At 47.3% G+C, this 19,930-nt stretch overlaps 1 protein-coding gene across 1 annotated transcript in view; it reads left to right on the top strand.

Moving 5' to 3' along the window:
* Positions 1 to 18,919, top strand: part of DCTN5 (dynactin subunit 5) — a 29,067-nt gene extending 10,148 nt beyond the window's left edge. The window contains exons 4-7 of the mRNA XM_029057793.2: positions 6,325 to 6,436; positions 9,166 to 9,268; positions 12,216 to 12,307; positions 17,844 to 18,919. Coding sequence (XP_028913626.1) covers positions 6,325 to 6,436; positions 9,166 to 9,268; positions 12,216 to 12,307; positions 17,844 to 17,864 — 328 coding nt within the window. The 3' untranslated portion in view covers positions 17,865 to 18,919. The remainder of the gene's footprint in view (positions 1 to 6,324; positions 6,437 to 9,165; positions 9,269 to 12,215; positions 12,308 to 17,843) is intronic.
* The last annotated feature ends 1,011 nt before the right edge of the window (positions 18,920 to 19,930 follow it).

Below are 19,930 nucleotides of genomic sequence, written 5' to 3'. Positions count from 1 at the left end.
GAGGAGCCGGGATCTGAACCCATGATCTCTGGCTCCCCGGCCCGTGCCCTTTCCACTGAGCCACGCTGCTCCATTGGCGATTGGACTTTCCGAGGAGGCGGGATATCGACGGCTCCCGTGGCGAGCGGACGGACTCCCTGGGACGGGGGCGGCCAGGCAGCCCCGGCTGAAGTCGCCGCCATCGGCCAGACGGCCGCTGGACGACGAGCGACGGGGCTCTCGGCTCGGGCCCCGGGGGCGGAGCAGAATGGGGGAGGCTGAGGCCGTTGGCTTCCAGAGGCAGCGGGGCGGGGAGGCCGGGCCAGGTGGGCCAGCCCGATCCTGCGTGGCCCAGGGCTCCGACCCCGCTTCCCCGAAACCAGCCGTCCCGGGACTTTCTCTCGTACCCGAGCCAAGTTCCGGCCAGGAAGTCGATCGATCGGTAGTATTTATCGAGCTGACTCGGTGCCGTGCCAGATACCTTCCTTCCGGCACTGGGCCTGAGGTGTTAGGGTTCATTCATTCAATCGTATCTATTGAGCGCTTACCTTGTGCGGAGCACTGTGCTGAGCGCTAGGGAAGTACAGTTCGGCAACAGAGGCTTGGAGCAAGTTCAGCAATTCTGCTAGAAGATTCAGCTCTCTAACAGACTCATTTAGGGTAAAGCTTGTGGGGCCTGGGCTTCCGGCTTTTCCAGCTCAGAAATGATATACTAATAATGCTGGTATTTGTTAAGCGCTTACTATGTGCCAGGCACTCTTCTAAGCACTGGGGTAGATACAAGGTGGTCAGATTGTCCCATGTGGGGCTCACAGTCTTAACCCCCATTTTACAGATGAGGGAACTGAGGCCCAGAGAAGTTAAGTGACTTGCCCAAGGTCACACAGCAGACAAGTGGCAGAGCCAGAATTAGAACCCATGACTTCTGACTCCCAAGCCCGTGCTCTTTCTACTAAGCCACACTGCTCCTTTATACGTGTATATATACACACACACACACACACATATATATACATATATATACACATATATATACATATACACACACACATCCTATGGGAATGGTATTTAGCATTTTGCCCCTTCTCTAGGAACTTTCATAGCCAGTTCTGACCCCTAGAAGCAGCATGCTGTCGTGGAAGGAGCCCGTGCCGGGAGTCAGAGAACCTGGGTTCTAATCCAGGCTCTGCCCATTGTCTGCTGTGTGACCTTGGGCAAGTCACTTCTCAGGGCCTCAGGTGCCCCATCTGTAAAATGAATATCTGTCCTCCTGCTTGGACTGTGAGCCCGATGTGGGACCGGGACCGTGTCCCACCTGATTTGACTTGTATCTATCCCAGCACTTAGAACAGTGCTTGACACGGAGCCATTATTTTATGGCGCCTCACAAATGCCATTAAAAAAAAAATGCCTTTTGTATTTGCGATAAAGACAATTCACGTAAAAGAAGTTGGGAAAACCGGTCCTGGGAGTCTGGTTATTTTAAAAAGGTTCTTTGCGGAGGCATTTTAATCATTAAGAAGAGCAGCTGTATCTTCATGTCACTGAAATTTTTATTGTTGTTTCTCATGACTTGTCCCTGGCCCTTCCTGAAGGAAGTCATTTCATTTATGAGGGAAGTAGCTGCTTGGAATTTTTATCAGTTGGATCCAGTTAGTGGGGTCCATTCCCCAGGTGGTGTTCATTAGCCGCAAAACAGATAGCAAGTGTGCGCGCCAGCCCTCGTGTGGCTCTGGTGAGATCTGTGGGATTGAAGTCGTTTTTGCTATCAGTCAAACAGTGGAGTCTGTTGAGTGCTTACTACGTGCAGAGCACTGTCCTGAGCACTTGGGAGTGTAGGAGCGTGGCTTAGTGGAAAGAGCCCGGGCTTGGGATTCAGAGGACATGGGTTCTAATCCCCACTCCGCCCCTTGTCTGCTGTGTGAGCTTGGGCAAGCCACTTAACTTCTCCGTGCCTCAGTTACCTCATCTGGAAAAGGGGGATTAAAACTGTGAGCCCCACATGGGACAACCCGATTACCCTGTATTTTCCCCAGCGCTTAGAACAGTGCTTGGCACATAGTAAGCGCTTAATACCGTAATAATAATAATAGCAACCAAGATAGTAGACCCATTCCTTGCCCAGATCGAGCTTCCAGTCTAGAAGGGGAGACAGACATTATCGGATGAGCCTAAGGGTCTCCTGGACTCGGTCGGATCCCCAGGGTCCATCGACGGCAGGAGCAGCCTAGACCGGGCTGAATCCGAACCCAGGGCCCGTCTGTCAGAGCCTGCAGGAAGGGAAACAAGCCACTGCATTGGGACGACCTGTTGCCAGCACGACCTGGTGGATAGAACAAGGGCCCGGGAGTCAGAAGGATCTGGGTTCTCATCCCCACTCCTCCACGTCTGCCGCGTGACCTTCGGGAAGTCACTGCTCTGTGCCTCAGTTACCTCATCCATAAAATGGGGATTAAGATTGTGAGCCCCATGTGAGACAGGGACCGTGGCCAACGCAATTACTTTGTACCTATCCCGGCGCCTAGTACGTTTCCCGGCACGTAGTAAGTGCTTAGCAAATACCACAGTGATGACGATTATTATCCGTAGCCGTGGAATTACCCAGTCTGGAGCCTGCAGGTCACCGAGGGCGCTGCCCCGTGGCGGACGCTGCAGTCAATCAAAGGGATTTATTGAGTGCTTACTGTGTGCAGGTGCACTGTACTGAGCGCTTGGGAGAGAACATTATAACAGACACCGTCTCTGGAGTACCGGGGCAGTTGTGGCTGTTTCCTAAGAAGGACTGTTTGGCCTGGAGCAGCGAGGATTGAACCCTTCAAGTGCAGGCATTGTTGAATTTTAACCTGTCTTCACTGATTGAATTCTACAGTTGTGTCTGCCCTCTCCCACTTGGACCGTGAGCCCCTCCTGGGCCAAGGGCCCTGCCTTAATTGATTTCCACGTATTCTCGTGCATCGTAAGCACTTAATGAATCTTAGCAATAGTAATATTTGTGAGACATTTAAAGACCTCCTTCAAAGGTTGACCTTTCCTTCAGAGTGCCCTTTTGAAAATTGGGGGTTCAAGTGGATCTGTGTCGCCTGTTTGCTGTGCGGACCTTGAGCAAGTCACTTCACCTCTCTGTGCCTCAGTTACCTCATCTATCAAATGGGGATTAAGACTGTGAGCCCCAAGTGGGAAAGGGACTGTGTCCAACCTGATTTGCTTGTATCCATCCCAGAGCTTATCATGGTGCCTTCCACGTAGTAGGAGCTTAACAGATACTGCAATCATTATTTTTCTTTCTACTACTAATATTAATAATGTGTAGATCAGGCCCAGAAAAGCTATCCTAGAGTAGATCTCTAATTTCCCTGGCCCTGTCCCCAATCCTGGAAGGCCAGTGAGGATCAAGAAACCCATCTGCCTTATACAGAACTTGGCTTTGAGATTGCTTTTAAGCAAAGTTGTTGGAAACCCATACATATTCATTCTTTCATTCAGTACTATTTATTGTGCGCTTACTATGTGCAGAGCACTGTACTAAGCGCTTGGAATGTACAGTTCACTACTATATTCTATTTGAAACACCTTCTTCCCACACAAACTCATATGCTTCAATTTCTATGCCCTTCAAAGTTGAGAAAAATCAAACTCATCATGTCTGGGAGCTGTAAGAATGAAATGTAGGAAATTTAGAACTAAGGCAAGCCATAAGTCTAAGAGCTCTGCCGATCTCGTCTGCCAAGTTCCAGAAAGAACTTGGAACTTGTCTGCTGTGTGACACTGGGTGAGTCGCTTAACTTCTCTGTGCCTCAGTGACCTCATCTGTAAGATGAGGATTAAAAGTGTGAGCCCCGTGTGAGACGTGGTCTGTGTCCAACCCTGCATCTACCCCAGTGCTTAAAACAGTGCCTGGCACATAGTAAATGCTAAAAGATACTATTAAAAATGGAATAAAGATTCAAAGATGGTGCTTCACCCTTATTGCCGGAGGCACGTGTATACCAGGGAAAAATATTCAAACTGCTAATAGTTCGTTCAGTTGTATTTATTGAGCGCTTACCATGTGCAGAGCAGTGTACTAAGTGCTTGGAAAGTACAGTTCAGCAGCAAGTAGAGTCAATCCCTGCCCACAATGGGCTCAAAGTCTAGAAGGGAGGAGACAGGCATCAAAACAAGTAAACAGGCATCAGTAGCATCAATATAAATAAATAGAATTATAGATATCGACACATCATTAATATAAATAGAATTATAAATATGTCCATATAGACACAAGTGCTGTGGGGGTGGGGGAAGGAGGTAGACCAAAGGGAGCAAGTTGGGGCCAGGGGAAGGGGAGAAGGAGCAGAGGAAAAGGGTGAGGGGTGATGAGTTGCAACAGACCATCCGCATTCCTCGGGCTTCTGTTTCTCTGACCGGATAATCCATTATTTGTGTTTGCGCCGTGGCAGGTGACAGATTCTTCTCACCCCTGTGGCCCAGTTGAATAGCCCAGTTGAACCACAGCAAGAAAGTTGGCAGAGGTCTAAGCGTGCTCTTGGCCCTGCACTAAACCATTGTTTTACAGGCTGTTGCTCTCTGGTCTGTTTTTAGAACTTAGAAAAGGAGTTCTTGGTAAAGGGCGGGATAAAATTTTACTCAGGAGTTCCAGTTTTGCCCTTTTGAAGATATCTGGACATCACATACGAATGTATTTTTTTAAAATGTTTTTTGTTAAGCGCTTACTATGTGCCAGGGACTGTTTTAAACTGGGGTAGATACAAGGTAATCAGATTGGACACAGTCCACGTCCCTCAGAGGGCTCTCGGTCTTACTCCCTATTGTACAGTGAGGAAACTGAGGCACAGAGAAGGGAAGTGACTTGCCCAAGATCACAAAACAATCAATTGGCAGAGCCGGGAGTATTACCCAGGGCCTTCTGAGTCCCACTCCCGGGCTGTATTCACTAGGCCACGCTGCTTCTCGGAGGTTCTTGGTTTTGAACCTTTCTCTTTCTGTTCTTCACATCTGTTTTCTATCACCTGGTTGTGGGTTTGCACTTGCCTTTGTTTTCACCGTTAGATCGTGAATTCCTTGAAAGCTAAGATTGTGCCTTCTTGTTCTCCCCTGTTGTTGCTTTGTGCCCCCGTCCTCATCCCCGACACCCAAAGCAGGTCTTTGCCCAAGTCCTGGTAAAGAGCACAGAGTGGGTACTAAACAAGTCTCGACTCTGCCCCTTGTTAGCTGTGTGACTGTGGGCAAGTCACTTCACTTCTCTGTGCCTCAGTTCCCTCATCTGTAAAATGGCGATGAAGACTGTGAGCCTTACGTGGGACAACCTCATTCCCCTGTATCCACCCCAGCACTTAGAACAGTACTCTACACGTAGTAAGCGCTTAACAAATACCAACATCATTATTATTATTATTATTATTAAGTACTGCTATCGGGCAGACGGACCACAGGATAAGGCTGAGAAGGGCTTTCGGATTCACAGGCAACAATTTTGGAGTTTTCGAAAGAAATTTCAAAGGTGGTTAAAATGTCTCCGAGATTGGGAGCCCCGAATGGAACAGGGGATGTGTCCAGTCAGATTACCCCAGGGCTGAACACAATGCTTGGCACAGAATGCTTAATGATCACGGTAACTCACTGGTACACTAGGGAGGATAGTGTATGAAGTTATGTAGCACTATGGAAATGAATAAATCAGGCAATAATGTAGGAGATCGGCTAAAGGGCACAGAGAGAAACGCTCTTGTTGGTCTAGAATGCCCTGCTGGGAATAATAATAATGATGGCATTTGTTAAGCGCTTATTATGTGCAAAGCACTGTTCTAAGCACTGTAAAGTGGGCAAGCCAGACCGACTCCCAACAGGTGACCAAATGGTGGAGGAGAGTGGACTGGGTCAAAAGGATTTAGCCTCTTCTACTTGTAAGTACTGGGAAAGAAGAAATCCGCTCACAGAACTCTCTCCTGGTGCCGATATTGTTGCGAGAGTCCTTTAATACTTGTTTTTTGGGCTTCTCCCAGCCCTTCTTCTCCCTCCTCCGCTACTACTTTCTCTGTTCCGGAAAACCCTTCTGCTTCGCTCTACCTCCCACCCCCCTCATCTCTCCTCCCCCATCATCCCCCTCATGCTGCTATTGTCTAAAACTGATGGCTTGGAGCTGGTTGTTTTTGGAAATCTGCTTGACCATTACAAGGAGCTCACAATAAAAGATCTTTAAGGCTCTGTTTACAGTGTTCTTTGCTTGCCAGAAATAACCTTAAGACAGGTTGAAGAGAGGAAAGTGACTATGGCTCAATGAACTCATCTAGGCGGACATTAACCACTGGATTGCCAGAATCTCAAGGTCTTTTCCGTTCCTCTCCCCAGGGTCGCTTTCTTTCCTCTCCATATCGGCGATCACGTCTTCATAGAAGAAGACTGCGTGGTCAACGCAGCCCAGATTGGTTCCTACGTCCACATAGGCAAAAATTGTGTGATTGTAAGTATGGTGCCATCATTCATTCATTCATTCGTATCTACTGAGCGCTTACTGTGTGTGGAGCCTGTACTGAGCACTTGGGAGAGTACAGTATAGCAATAAACATCAGGGCTGACGATTGCTTGGGCCCCGGGATCAGTCGGTTGATTCAGATCAGCTAAGATCGCCGCTGACGGCTCTTTCCAACATCTGCCCAGACTCTACCGGCAGTATTTTCAGCATTTTCATCTAACGTCGTGTGGATGCCATGATTTATAGGCTTCTCGCAGGGAGGGTTGAGGGGTCTGATGTGACCAGGGGAGGCAGCGTGGTGAAGTGGGCGAGTGTCGGTTTAGGAGCCGGAGGATCTGCATTCAAATCCAACCTCTGCCGTCGGCCTGCTGCTGCCGCCGTGTGAGCATGGGCAGGTCGCTTAACTTCTCTGAATCTCAGTTTCCTCCTCTGCCAGTTGGGGATCATAGCCTCTGTGCCTACCTCGCGGGGTTGGTGTGAGGGGAAAAATTAAATAAAATTAATTAAAATTAATTTAAAAAAATTAAAAATTAAATAATCAGTGGGAGAGTGATTTCAAACACAACTGAGAACCAAAGTGGTATTATTCTTATTCTTGGGGTCAGTGCCTTTTGAATTACAAGTGTGCACCTCATTCTGGAGTAGGATAGACTCAGTCGTCATTACTGTCCTCTTCTGGGAATAAGTTGCTCTGTGATTGCTACCCGAAGAGATGGGTCTGGATGAGACTCATGACTTGGAAGAATTAAGCATGGCAGATCGCCGTTAGCTCATATCCCGAAATGGCGGACGTGCTGCAGGAAGAAGCGATACCCGGATAGCCCTATAAAATGTGGCTCACCGAACCACACTTCCCTAGAAGAGCTACAGGTCCGACTTATTCCCCCCGCCAATTATTTTTAATGGTATTTGCTCATTCAGTTGTATTTATTAAGCACTTACTGTGTGCAGAGCACTGGACTAAGCGCTTGTTCAGTGCTTACTATGGGCCAAACGTTGTTTGGAACACTGCACTTTCTCTTGTTAACATTTTTGCCTTCCGAGTGGACGAATCATTTTCATCCATGGGATTTATTAAGCACTTACTGTGAGCAGAGCCTGTTCACGTATTTATTAAGCACTTACAGTGTGCAGAGCACTGAACACAGCGCTTGAGAGCATGCACTAGAGCAATATAACGGACAAATTCCCGGTCCACAGCGAGCTTACCGTACCAAGTGTTTGAGAGAGTGCAAAACATTCATTCCCTGCCCACAAGCCTAGAGGGATCTGCTTCTCTCTAGCCCCAAGGCTCTCCAGCTCGCGTGATAGCAGCGATTCAGAAGCCTGATCAACCTCAGAGGACTTTAACCTGCCCCTCGAAACATCCAAGTTAAAGTGGGGATTGAGACCGTGAGCCCCACATGGGACAGGGACCGTGTCCAACGGGATTTACCTGTATCCACCCCAGCGCTTAGTAAAGTGCTTGGCACGTAGTAAGCGCTTAACAGATACCAGAGTAGTTATTATTATGGACTTTCACTGCGTTTGTAGGCTAAGAGTGAAGTAGCCTGTTATAGAGATTTAAATGGAGAATTAAGGTGGCAATCACTTTGGGGGCTTTTTTTATTTCAATTACCGGTCTGGGGCTTAATTTTTAAAAGTATGAAGGCCTGTTTCAGTTTACTCTCTTCACCCTTCCATTAGTTGAGAAAATATTTTTATCACTGCATCTACACGACACTAGATAATGCTACACTGTTGCTATTAGTTTCTGGGCATATGTTTGGAATTGCTGATGTCAGGATATCCAGAGGGAAATGAGTAGTTACAGATGGGGCTCAATAAAGTGAGAGATAATGCAGCTCAGTCTAGGTTATTACCTATGGAAATAGAGGCTATTTGGCAGTTAATAAGGAAATAATGCTTCTCCGTCGAGAGCATTTAGCTACCAAAGACGTGTCCAACTAGAATATAGCATTCACTCTATTCTGGAGTAAAAACGGAATTCTGGGCAGCTTAGATCGTCTAAGAGTAACCTAGCGATTGTCGGGTCTTAACTGAGAACGTCGTATTTTACTGCAGATTCTAACCAGGGAACAGGTGGATTTATATAGCTCACCAGTCATGTAGAAAACGGTCCCGGGCTTTAGGTTATTTCCTTTGTAAACAGGCCCGACACATTTTCAGTCCATTAACACAAGCATCTCCTCCTATACCCGTGAAACAGATGAGTCCTAACAACCTCCCGCCCGGTCCACAAGATACTTCGGGTCAGGAAGAGTGGGTAAAGTGATTGCTCCCGAGGCAAAACCTTGTGAAGGTTTTTATCGACTACTAGAAAAATAGTTGGGGCCTTGAAAACTACTCCTCCCTACTGCCCCCCGAACCTTCAAATAGCTATATGTCCCCAGGGGCACGCTAAAATTAACGAGTTGAGCCTGAGCTAAGAAGAGTCCCCGTTGTGCAAAACGGGGCTCTGAGAAGAGGGAAATTCGAGCAGTCCATCGGGCCCAAGATGTTATCCAGAATCGACCTTTCCCTTCATCCCCCCTCCCCGTTCCAGGTGAAAGCCCTTCCAGGTAGCTCTGACTTAAGCCAGGCATCTTATGACTTTTCCTGCCTATTGTTAGATGTAATTAATGGAAAGAGACTGCAGATAACAACCTCCCAGAATAGAAAGCACCGACTCCCACCCCCCGGCCCATTTTCCAATAACAACCACGTTTTGGTTCCAGGGTCGACGGTGTGTGTTGAAAGACTGTTGCAAAATTCTCGATAACACGGTATTACCCCCCGAGACGGTGGTCCCGCCGTTCACTGTCTTCTCGGGCTGCCCAGGTAACGTTGCATCTTTATTTTCTTCCTTTCCTTTCAGAAACCAAATATCTTCATTTGTTTCTATTTGTGCATTCGAATGGGGCAGCTGCAGCAGCAGCCTTGTAGGATTGTTCTGGGGGGCGAAAAGACTCTTTAATCCCTGATCTTGTAGTTAAAATGAAGACACTTTACTTTGGGTTTGGTTTTTTCACAAACAAGGCAAAATAATTAGGACTGCTGTGAAGAAAGCATATTGGGCGATTTCATCTTATCCCATACTGCAATGCCAAGGTATGGATTTCTTGGCAGAATGGAGAAGCAACCCATTTCAAGCATTTAAACTGAAAAGCCATTTTTGGTATTCAATATATGACCAGTCCTCCCAAGCCCTTCCAACTCAACTGTGATAAAAGGCGCAAACCCTCTAGAAACAATCCGATTCAGTCCGGTATCTTTAGCAGAAAATACTCTGACTGTTTTGCTCACTTCACCTTCCTTTACAAAATTCCCGTTTCCAAAACTTGTTCTAGTTGCCGTCGGTCCCAAAAGTAAGTTGAGTGGATTCCGTCAGCTTCCTCGGAGGGCTCTGAGAGTGAGGAGCGGGAAGCAGCGTGGCCTGGCGGAAGGAGGACGGACCTAGGAGTCGGAGGACCTGGCTCCTGGTCCCGGCTCCGTCCCTCGTCTGCTGTGTTAACCGTGGGCAAGTCACCTAACTTCTCTGCACCTCAGTTCCCTCATCCACAAAATGGAGAGTCAGTGCCCGTTCTCCCTCAGTCAGTCAATCGTATTTGTCGGGCGCTTATTACGTGCAGAGCCCCGCACTAAGCACTTGGGAGAATAAAATGTAACAATAAGCAGACACATTTCCTGCCCGCAACCTACTTGGACTGTGAGCCCCATGTGTGGCCTGATTATCTTATATCTTCCCCAGTGCTTATTACAATGCTTGACACTAAGTGCTTAACAAGTACCGCAATTATTACGTTCTTATTTTCAATAAGGAAACAGTGATTCAAAATGTGTTCATGATTTCACTAAGTGGAGCAGTTATTCCGTATGTTGAAGGACAAGGATGCGCCTTTAAAGGCTAAAAGTTTCTCATAATTCAAGTCGGTTTCCGTGCATCACCGACACGGCGTAAACTGGCACCCTGAAGCATTAGGTACTGAACAGGTTTTCTTCTCCCCTCTGCTGCCGGGGGTTTGTGCTGCATTTGAGGGCTCTGGCCAGCTCGGGAAATACAGTTCTGTCCAGAAGCACCGTTTCCTCACTACTCCCTGCTCTAATCATAGTCACGTTGGTCTTCTAATGGGCTAGGTCCTAAGGGGAGTTTCCTGTCTTGACTACGGGAGGGAGAGTCCAGCAGAAGCCTATCCATTCCATTCCTAGCTTGGCCATTGGCTAGCGAGTTGGAAGGCAATCCGCTACAAGTCAAAGCTCACCAGAGCTGGGCAGTGGCAACACAGGAGAGAGTCGAGGGATGAGACTCAGGTTTACTGCCGGAAGGAGGCAACGGTAAACCGCTTTTGGATTTTTTACCAAGAAAACTCTGTGGAGCCACTACCAGAGCGATTGCAGGTGGAGGTGGGGAGTTCTGAGAGATTGTGGGTCAGAGATGACTCGACAGCATAAGACAAGACGTGCCAGGCACGGTATTAGGCCCTGGGGTAGACACGAGCTAATCAGATTGGACACAGTCCACGTCACAAATGGGGCTCACGGTCTTTATCCCCATTTTACAGATGAGGTAACTGAGTCACAGACACATTAAGTGACTTTCTTACGGTCCCACAGGAGACAAGTGTTGTAGCTTCCTTTATTCATCCCTCCTTCAACCCCACAGCACTTACGTACATGTCCGTAATTTATTTATATTAATGTCCTTCTCCCCCTCTAGGCTGTGAGCTCATTTTGGGCAAGGAATGTGTTTACCAACTCTGTTATGTCATACTCTCCCAAGCGTACTCTGCACACAAGTAACGCTCAGAAAAATACAACTGATTGATTGGAGCTGGGATTAGAAGCCACGTTCTCTGACTCCCAGGCCTGTGCTCTTTTCACTAGGCCAGGATGCTTCTCTCTGGGACCAGTCTATGATACCTGAGGAATTGTGGCCTTCTCATATTGCATTTTCTGCAAATGCATGGGTTCATTCCCAAAGAGGCTCAGCATACACCTAGCAAACCAGAGAAAATTCATTTAGTTCATTCGTATTTATTGAGCGCTTACCGTGTGCAGAACACTGTACTAAGCGCTCGGGAGTGTACAGTACAGCAATGAACAGACACATTCCCTGCCCATAACGAACTTACAGTCTAGTGTCAGTGGGGGAGAAAATGTTTAGTTGTTCTGAGGGACACCAAACCTATCCTCTCACTTGCTGGTCATCTTGGGGAAAGCAGCATGGCTCAGTGGAAAGAGCATGGCCTTGGGAGTCAGAGGTCATGGGTTCGAATCCCAGCTCTGCCACTTGTCAGCTCTGTGACTGTAGGCAAGTCACTTCACTTCTCTGGGCCTCAGTTACCTCATCTGTAAAATGGGGATTAAGACTGTGAGCCTCAGGTGGGACAACCTGATTACCCTGTATACCCCAGCGCTTAGAACAGTGCTTGGCACATAGTAAGCACTTAACAAATATCAACATTATTAACTTCTTTCCCCAAGATGACCGGCAAGTGAGAGGATAGGTTTGGTGTGGACTAAGTACAACTGAGCACAACAGAGGTACCGACCTAGAACATTCCCAGTTCTTCAGTGACCTTAAAGTGGTAATATACATTGGAAATTATTTCATTGAACTCCACTCCATTTGCCTAGAAAATGTAAAACAGCTGAGTTGGCGATGCAGATTTAAACCCATAAACATTCCAAAAATCGCCGGAATGATGAATTAAAAAAAGAACACACCTCAAACCATAAGCCTTTCATCCCTTCGAAACTCATGTTCATAAGTTCTTTCTTTTTTTAGGGCTCTTCTCCGGAGAACTCCCAGAGTGTACTCAGGAGCTGATGATCGACGTCACTAAGAGCTACTACCAGAAGTTTTTGCCTCTCACTCAGGTCTAGTACCTATTTCCCCATGCCTCAGACTAGTTTGAGCCCTAGAAAGGACTCGGGGGCCAGTGTGTAGCGAGCCAAGGCCAGGATCTTGGACTTTGGGACTCGGATCTGAAAACCTTCCCGTTGTAGAATTTCTCAGCCGTCTCTCTCCTCAGCTCTGTCAATTTAGGAAGCAGAACCCTGGAAGAATTGTGCATTTGTTATATTTATTCATGATTCCTTCATTTCAAGTGTCTTTGCCCGACAGAATTTTTTTTTTAAATCTATATACCGTAACTCCTCTGTCCCTGAGGGGAAGCACGGCAAGGAGGAAAAGCTTTCTGTGAGAGAGTTTCCATGGAACAATGTTACACTATATATATCTGGGACACCCTAACTAGTCGTCGCTGCATAAATAGCGAAGTACTTCTCTGTTACTAATAGTCTGCTGCTCTGTTTGCCTGGCAGCCCTGAAAAGTACAAAGATGTTCAAAGAGTCTGGGACCTCACCCTTCACTTCTCAAGCTGATTGTAACGCAGCTGTAGCCAACATGGGTACAGAGGAGCTTCAGGGCCCTTGCACTTCCTTGTTAGGAAATAGTAAAGTTTAGGGGCAATGAATATTTGCTGGTCATTGCCTTGGTTTTCTCATTCTATATCTATAAATCTAGTCAACGTCCCTGCCTCTCCCCCCATGTCCCGTCCCTCCTCCCTTCACCCCCCCAACACACAGAACTTCAATATGTCCTCTCCCCCAAATATTGATCAGGTAGGGTAGGATTAGTTTGGTTGTGAGCGCTTGTTCCCCCAAATCACCCTGACGACTTGAGGCCTGCACCCGACAACATCGTAGCATTATAGTGACCCAGTGTCATGGTGGGGTAGGAGCTGGAAGCTTATAACTTGCCTCCTGCTCTATCAGGCACCAGTGTGATACAGACAAAAGTCAGCATTTTTGCCCCTATAATATTCGCACTAAAGGCTCACCCCGTTGAGGAAATCCACGGAAAGAGTTTTCACGAGGGCCAGAGATTCCCATTCCCACTGGACTGCGGACCAAATGCATTTATTGTCGCCCCGCACTTCACGATCAAAATGGTAGTGCCTCTGCCTTTGGCCATCTCCTCCTGGCCCAGCAGGGTATGTGCACAGGTAGAGTGGTGGGGATGGCCTAGTTTTATTACCCTACTTAGGAAGCTAAGGCGCTGTCCCCGCTTCGATTCTTCAGCCTTGAGATTGGCAGCAAAAGAGAACCGTTGGCTTACAGGCAGGGCTTCGACACTCATTAACTAGGCCTGTGCGCCACAAATATTGCAGTGTGTAGTCATGATTGGTCCATCCTATGTAAAGCTGCTGTCTGGTTTGTATTCTTTCTGTACATAAATTAAAAGCCTCTTGAAAGGGTCAAATGACTTGAAGGTGGTAACTTTCCACATCTAATTTTGAGGAACCCTGGGAAATGCCTTGCTCCTGGAACAAGGGTGTCGTTCATCTCCCCTGGCCCCAGTGACTCGCGATTCCCTGTCCTCCTGCCTAATAATCTCTCCCCGGGTCTAGAAGTGGTTTTCCTTAGGACACATGGAAGAGCCACCCCCACTTAGGCAAATAGTTTTAGTCATTCCTGTCACAGTTGCATCTGGGAGGAGGGGAAGCTGAATTAATGGAAGCGGCATAGGTGGAGAGCCGGAAGATCAAAAACTAGGCAAGAAATCTCTTTCTGGGAGAGGAATCCACTTGATTCCAAAACGCTTAAGAAAGGAGGCTCAGGAGAGTTGAGGTTTTCAAATCCAGTGGAGTTACAGATTTCATTGATCCGTTGTCCTGGGAGAGAGCTGGCCTCAGGCAGACTGTTATCCATGCTCCTCCCAGGTGGTAGAGATAAGACAGTTATGATACAGTTCCTGTGGAGAATGAATATTGGGAATCATTGTGCTTCCCAAGAAATCCGCAAATCAAATAGAGGTGATTGATTGCAGCCTTCCCCCGAATTACTCTCCTGATTACTCTCAGGTTGTTAAGCAATTTGGAAGGATGGGCCATTTGTTGTTGTTTGACATTTTGATATCACATGTAGTCTGTTTTCCCAAATGTACATCTGAACTATTCCTTGTTCCCCACTTTGCTGGCGGCTTAGAACATCTCAGGACCACCAGAGGGTAAGCTCCTCGGGGTCAGGGATCGGGTCTACCAACTGTCGGCTGTTATACTGTATTCTCCCAACCAATCAGTACAGTGCTTTTGCATCCCAAGAGACCAAAGTCCTTTATGTTGGAAAGCAGTTTCCGAAGCAAGTGGCTTGGGGTGAGATTTTTCCATTTTTCAAAGAGGAGATGCCAAATGGCGTCTTATTGTCGCTTTCTGTTGCTGAATTGTACTTTCCAAGCGCTTAGTACAGTGCTCTGCACACAGTAAGCGCTCAGTAAATACCATCGAATGAATGAATGAAATGGGGAACGTCCCTTTTGATCCCTGCGGAACTGGCTCTTGGGGTGAGCACTCTCTGTGAAAGTTGTACTTTCCCAAGCCGCTTAGTACAGTTTTCTGCACACAGTAAATTAATAATAAATCGATAACTTCGATTGAATGAATGAATGAAACATCCCTTAGGTACCTGTCTACTTAAATTTCATTTCCATATTAATAAGAATTCATTAAGCACATACTAAGCAAGAGTAGATACAAGATAGGTTGGACACAGTCCCTGTCCCTTAAGGGGCTCACAGTCTAAGCGGGAGGGAGAATAGGTTTTGACTCCCCATTTGACAGCTGAGGAAGCCGAGGCCCAGAGAAGTTAAGTGACTTACCCAGGTTCAGGGAGCTGGGATCAGAACCCAAGTCCTCTGACTCCTAGTCCTTTGCTCTTTCCACTAGGCCAGGCTGCTCCTCTAGTGTTTTGCATCAGCGTACCTAAATGACACTTCAGTCAGTGGTATTTATTGAACGCTTACTATGTACACTGTACTAAGCACCTGCACTGCACTTCAATCTTCAGTCTTAGTCACTTAGACTTAAAAAATAATTTCGTATGTTCTAGAAATCATGTTTATTGATTTATCTTCCCTTCCTCAAGCTTTTTTTAAGCTTGTGTCCTGTCCCTCCTCCTTCGTAGGAACCCTGGGCCAAAGTCATTCAAGACAGTGGGGATTCTGTGCAACAGAAGAAAGATCCCTGTCTGAAAGGGCGGAAAATTTTGGCCGGAGTATCCGCTCACATGCTCAGCAGATTAGCCCACTTGTCCCTAACAGCCTTACAAATAGCTGATGCCAGGCAAATGGCAAAAAAATGCTGATTTAATTGAAATCTCTACCTTTGTGCCTTCTGGCAGGAGGCCGGCCTGGCAAGAGTAGACAGTTGCTTTTTGGTACTGGTTTGCAAGACCAGTCTCATTTAGCTCATTGACCTGATGCCTGAGCTTTCAGGGTAGTAGGGAAAAGACCCTTAAAAATTCATCTGGCTGGTTGTCCCTATTCCTTGTCCCTATTACTTTTCTCACATCTCCAGAAAGGTTACTGAGGAAATGTCTCATGTTTGGTTGCCATGAGTCCTAAGGCTTGATTCAGCACAGTTAGGTAGATGTGTCCATGTGTGTGTAGCGGGGGGCTGGGGGGAAAGGGACTCACTGTCTTGCTTCATGTTTTCACGTACTTCTGAACTTGATCATCCAATCCCAGTCTTGCTCAACACCAAAACCAAAGCGATTTTCCCTCTCTGGTGGCTGATGAGGAAAATAATTACTTCCACCAGTTTTTGGTTGGTTTTTTTTTAAATAGTATTGGTATTTGTTAAGCACTTACTACGTGTCAAGCACTGTTCTAAGTGCTGGAGTAGATACAATTCCATCAGATGGAGCACAGTCCCTGTCCTCTACTGGGGCTTACAGTCAAGTAGGAGGGAGACGAGGTATTGAATCTCCATTTTACAGTTGAGGAAACTGAGGTACAGAGAAGCAAAGTGACTTGCCCAAGGTTACACAGCAGGAAGGTGGCCGAGCTGGGATTATTACCCAGGTCCTGTAGTTCCCAGGTCCGGGCTCTATCCATTAGATCATGCAGCTTCCCAATTCTGTTTAGGAAGTGGGTCGTTCCCTAATCGTACTCCCAGACCCCTGGGATTGACAAAGAGACTGTCTCTTCCCTTCCCAAAATGAACCTGCCTCTGCCTGAGATGGCATGGGAAAGAGCCAGTAGGGATTCTAAAGTTGGGAAAGAGAGAAAGTAACAGTTGTATTTTGAGGTTGTCAACATTGTAGGTGAGATATTTTTGAACCCCAAACTTTTCATTGCATTTTCATAACCAGCACGCAGCCCACGGCCATAAGAAATAGTCACCTGAAGAACTACAGTTCTTTGTAGTACAGTTAAGGTTCATATTTTCCATGTTACTTCATCCTTTCTTGCCCACCATCTGATTTTCCCTTAATCCCAAACTAATTTTTTTCAGTCCCACGTGGACCCATGTGGATTTCCATGGCTGTGTTTATTGCTACACTTTTCTTATGGGGACGTCTGTGAAGCTTTCACTTTAAAAGAGATGAAAACGTAGCACTTGGCTAGACCCTAGATCTTCTTCTCCGGCAGAATGAAAATAGAATGAAAATAAAATTAGTTGGGGACAGTGGGTGCCGGTTGCGAAGAGCATACAATTGACTGTGTCGAAGAGGTATTGTTTCATGGAAGGGTCTGACTCTGAGGTTTCTGTTTCCCTGGACATTCAAGAATCGGTCACAGGTTTTCGTTGAGCGCTTACCGTGTGCCGACCACTGCACTAAGCACTTGGGAAAGGACAGTACGCTAGTATTGGTAGACATGATCCTTATCCACAAGGTGCTTACAGTCTAGTCGGGGAGGCAGACTTTTAGGTAACATACAGACAGGGGCTCATAGCTCTTCTGCCAGAGAATGTAAAATATAAAAGCAAAATACTTCAGAGTTCCTTTTCTGCGAGGGAACGGATTGGAAAATTCCCACAGGTGCCTCTGACTCACCCCACGGTCACAGTTAATCTCAGCTCTCCTTTGCTCTAGGGAAGAGGGTAGACTGTAAGTCCCCTGTGGGCAGGGAAGGCGCCCCCCAACTCCGTTATATGGTAGTCTCCCAAGTGCTTAGTCCAGTGCTCTGCACACAGTAAGCACTAGATAATACCACCGATAGATCGATAGAGTGGAGCAAGGTCATTTTGGCTGAGTGGATTGTATTTTGGTGCCTTTGGTGGCCCTCCCTAACTAGCCCATTCTGATGCACTAATTGAAACAACGTGTTCATGATCATAAACGTGAGACTGGAATACTAAATGCTAAGGGGGTGATCAGAGGCTGAGGAAGTTGCTTACAAAGCATGGTAGGCATTTTAGGGATATGGTGAAGGAAGATCTGAGGACAAGTTGTAGAGTCGAAGGGACCCAGAGAGCTGGAACGTTAAGGGAATAAATAGCATTTGCACAGGGATTTAGTACACCGCGATTATGTCCTGTACGCTCTCCCTTCGCTTTCTGAAGTTCGGACAACTGGGCCCACTCCCCGCAGCCTGAATTAAACATTTCTTTTGTTGTTTTTATCAAGGTGGCCCCAGCGAGGGCATAAAAAGCAAGTCACCAGAGACGACCTCTCAAAAGCAGCCCGCTTATAACCCCCCCTAAATTAGCCATTTTAACCTCAATCCACCAGCCCACCGTCGGGTCCTGCGCTCCTGACTCCGCACCTCTTGCCACCCGCCCTGGTCGAGAGGACGAGAAACCGCCACCGGGCCCTGCCTTCTGCCTGCATTGCTCTTGGGGAGCGGTAGTTCCCTGGAGAGGACGCACATTTTGCCCGATGACCCTGGTCCCTTGGAGATTTGACTGCAAATAACCGAACCCCAAGGTCAGCAGGCAGGAACTGGGGGAAGCGTCAATTGGGCGGAGGGCAAAAATCAGGGTCGTCTGTGGAGAAAACCCAGTTTCCATTTGTCTGAAAATAATAAACCATCCCTGCACTGGGCTCCCCTCACTCTGTTGTTGCTGTGACTGCTGGGGCCGGGACAGGGGCCACGTGGAGGCCAGATTGTCCCCCAGTTTGGGTCGATGAGTGGGAAATGGCTCCCGGAACCTTCACGGCGGTCACCAACCCAGCTGCGCTCAATACTGCAGGAAAGTGAAGGGAAGCAAAGGAGAACTAAGCCCCAGAGTGGATGTGGTTCATCGAATGAGCGTGCAGTAGCTTCTGGCTGATAGGCACTCTCCTTGGACCTATCTCAGAGACAGGTACAGGGCCTAATGGGAGGAGTGAAATGTCTTTTTAAGGCCCAGCCAAAGGAAAACCTGGTCAGTCACTATTTCTGAAGAAAGCACTCTCAGCGGAGATGAGTTTGAACTCTTTGGGTCGTGGCGATACCCCCTCTTCCCCAGTTTTGCTGGAAGCCGGTGGTGTCTGGGAGATTTGTCGGAATGAAGATATCTTTCTCATTCACAGTCATCCTCATGGACTTTGGAAAGGACCCAGCATACACAGGTTGTCGGGTCCATCCTGGGCACTGAGTCCAGGGGGACACGGGGCACCCCAGAGACACACACCCCATCCTCAAAGAATTAGACAGCCAAATAGAGAACAATCAAGAACATTCATCACGACGGTACAAAAATAAAGGATTTACACTTCGAGTCAGATGGATCTGGGTTCTGGTTCCGCCACTTGTCTGCTCTATGACCTTGGACAAAACACTTCACTTCTCTGGGCCTCAGTTACCTCATCTGTAAAATGGGGATTAAGACAGTGAGCTCCCTGTGGGACAGGGACTGTGTCCGACCTGATTTGCTGAATCCACCTCAGTGCTTTCACAGTGCCTGAAACATAGTAAGCACTTAACAACCACAATTATTATTATCTCCCCTCCTAAGTCTACCCTTCATGTATTTCCAACTTTCCCCTCAGTTGGTAACACCACCATCCCTCCTTGAAGCCTGGAGCCTCCAGCATCATCCTTGACTCTTCGCTGTTCTTCAGCTCTTAGATTCAGTCCATTGTGAAATCTGGCCAAGTTTTCTTTTACAACATCTCCCGGATCTGCCCCTTCTTCCCCACCCAAACAGTTCCCACCCAAGTTCCAGCTCTTTGTATTGGGATTAATAATAATGGTAATGATTTTTATTAAGCGCTTACTATGTGTCAAGCACTGTTCTAAGCACTGGGGTAGATACAAGATAATCAGGTTGGACATCGTCCCTGTCCCACATGGGGCTCACAGTCTTAATCATTCATTCATTCATTCATTCAATAGTATTTATTGAGCGCTTACTATGTGCAGAGCACTGTACTAAGCGCTTGGAATGAACAAGTCAGCAACAGATAGAGACAGTCCCTGCCGTTTGACGGGCTTACGGTCTAATCGGGGGAGACGGACAGACGAGAACGATGGCGATAAATAGAGTCGAGGGGAAGAACATCTCGTAAAAACAATGGCAACTAAATAGAATCGAGGCGATGTACATTTCATTAACAAAATTAATAGGGTAATGAAAATATATACAGTTGAGCGGACGAGTACAGTGCTGAGGGGATGGGAAGGGAGAGGGGGAGGAGCAGAGGGAAAGGGGGGAAAAGAGGGTTTAGCTGCAGAGAGGTGAAGGGGGGGTGGTAGAGGGAGTAGAGGGAGAAGAGGAGCTCAGTCTGGG

Source organism: Ornithorhynchus anatinus, chromosome 2 (assembly GCF_004115215.2).
Source record: "Ornithorhynchus anatinus isolate Pmale09 chromosome 2, mOrnAna1.pri.v4, whole genome shotgun sequence".
NCBI classification, from domain to species: Eukaryota; Metazoa; Chordata; class Mammalia; order Monotremata; family Ornithorhynchidae; genus Ornithorhynchus; species Ornithorhynchus anatinus.
This window is presented reverse-complemented; position numbering and strand designations above follow the sequence as displayed.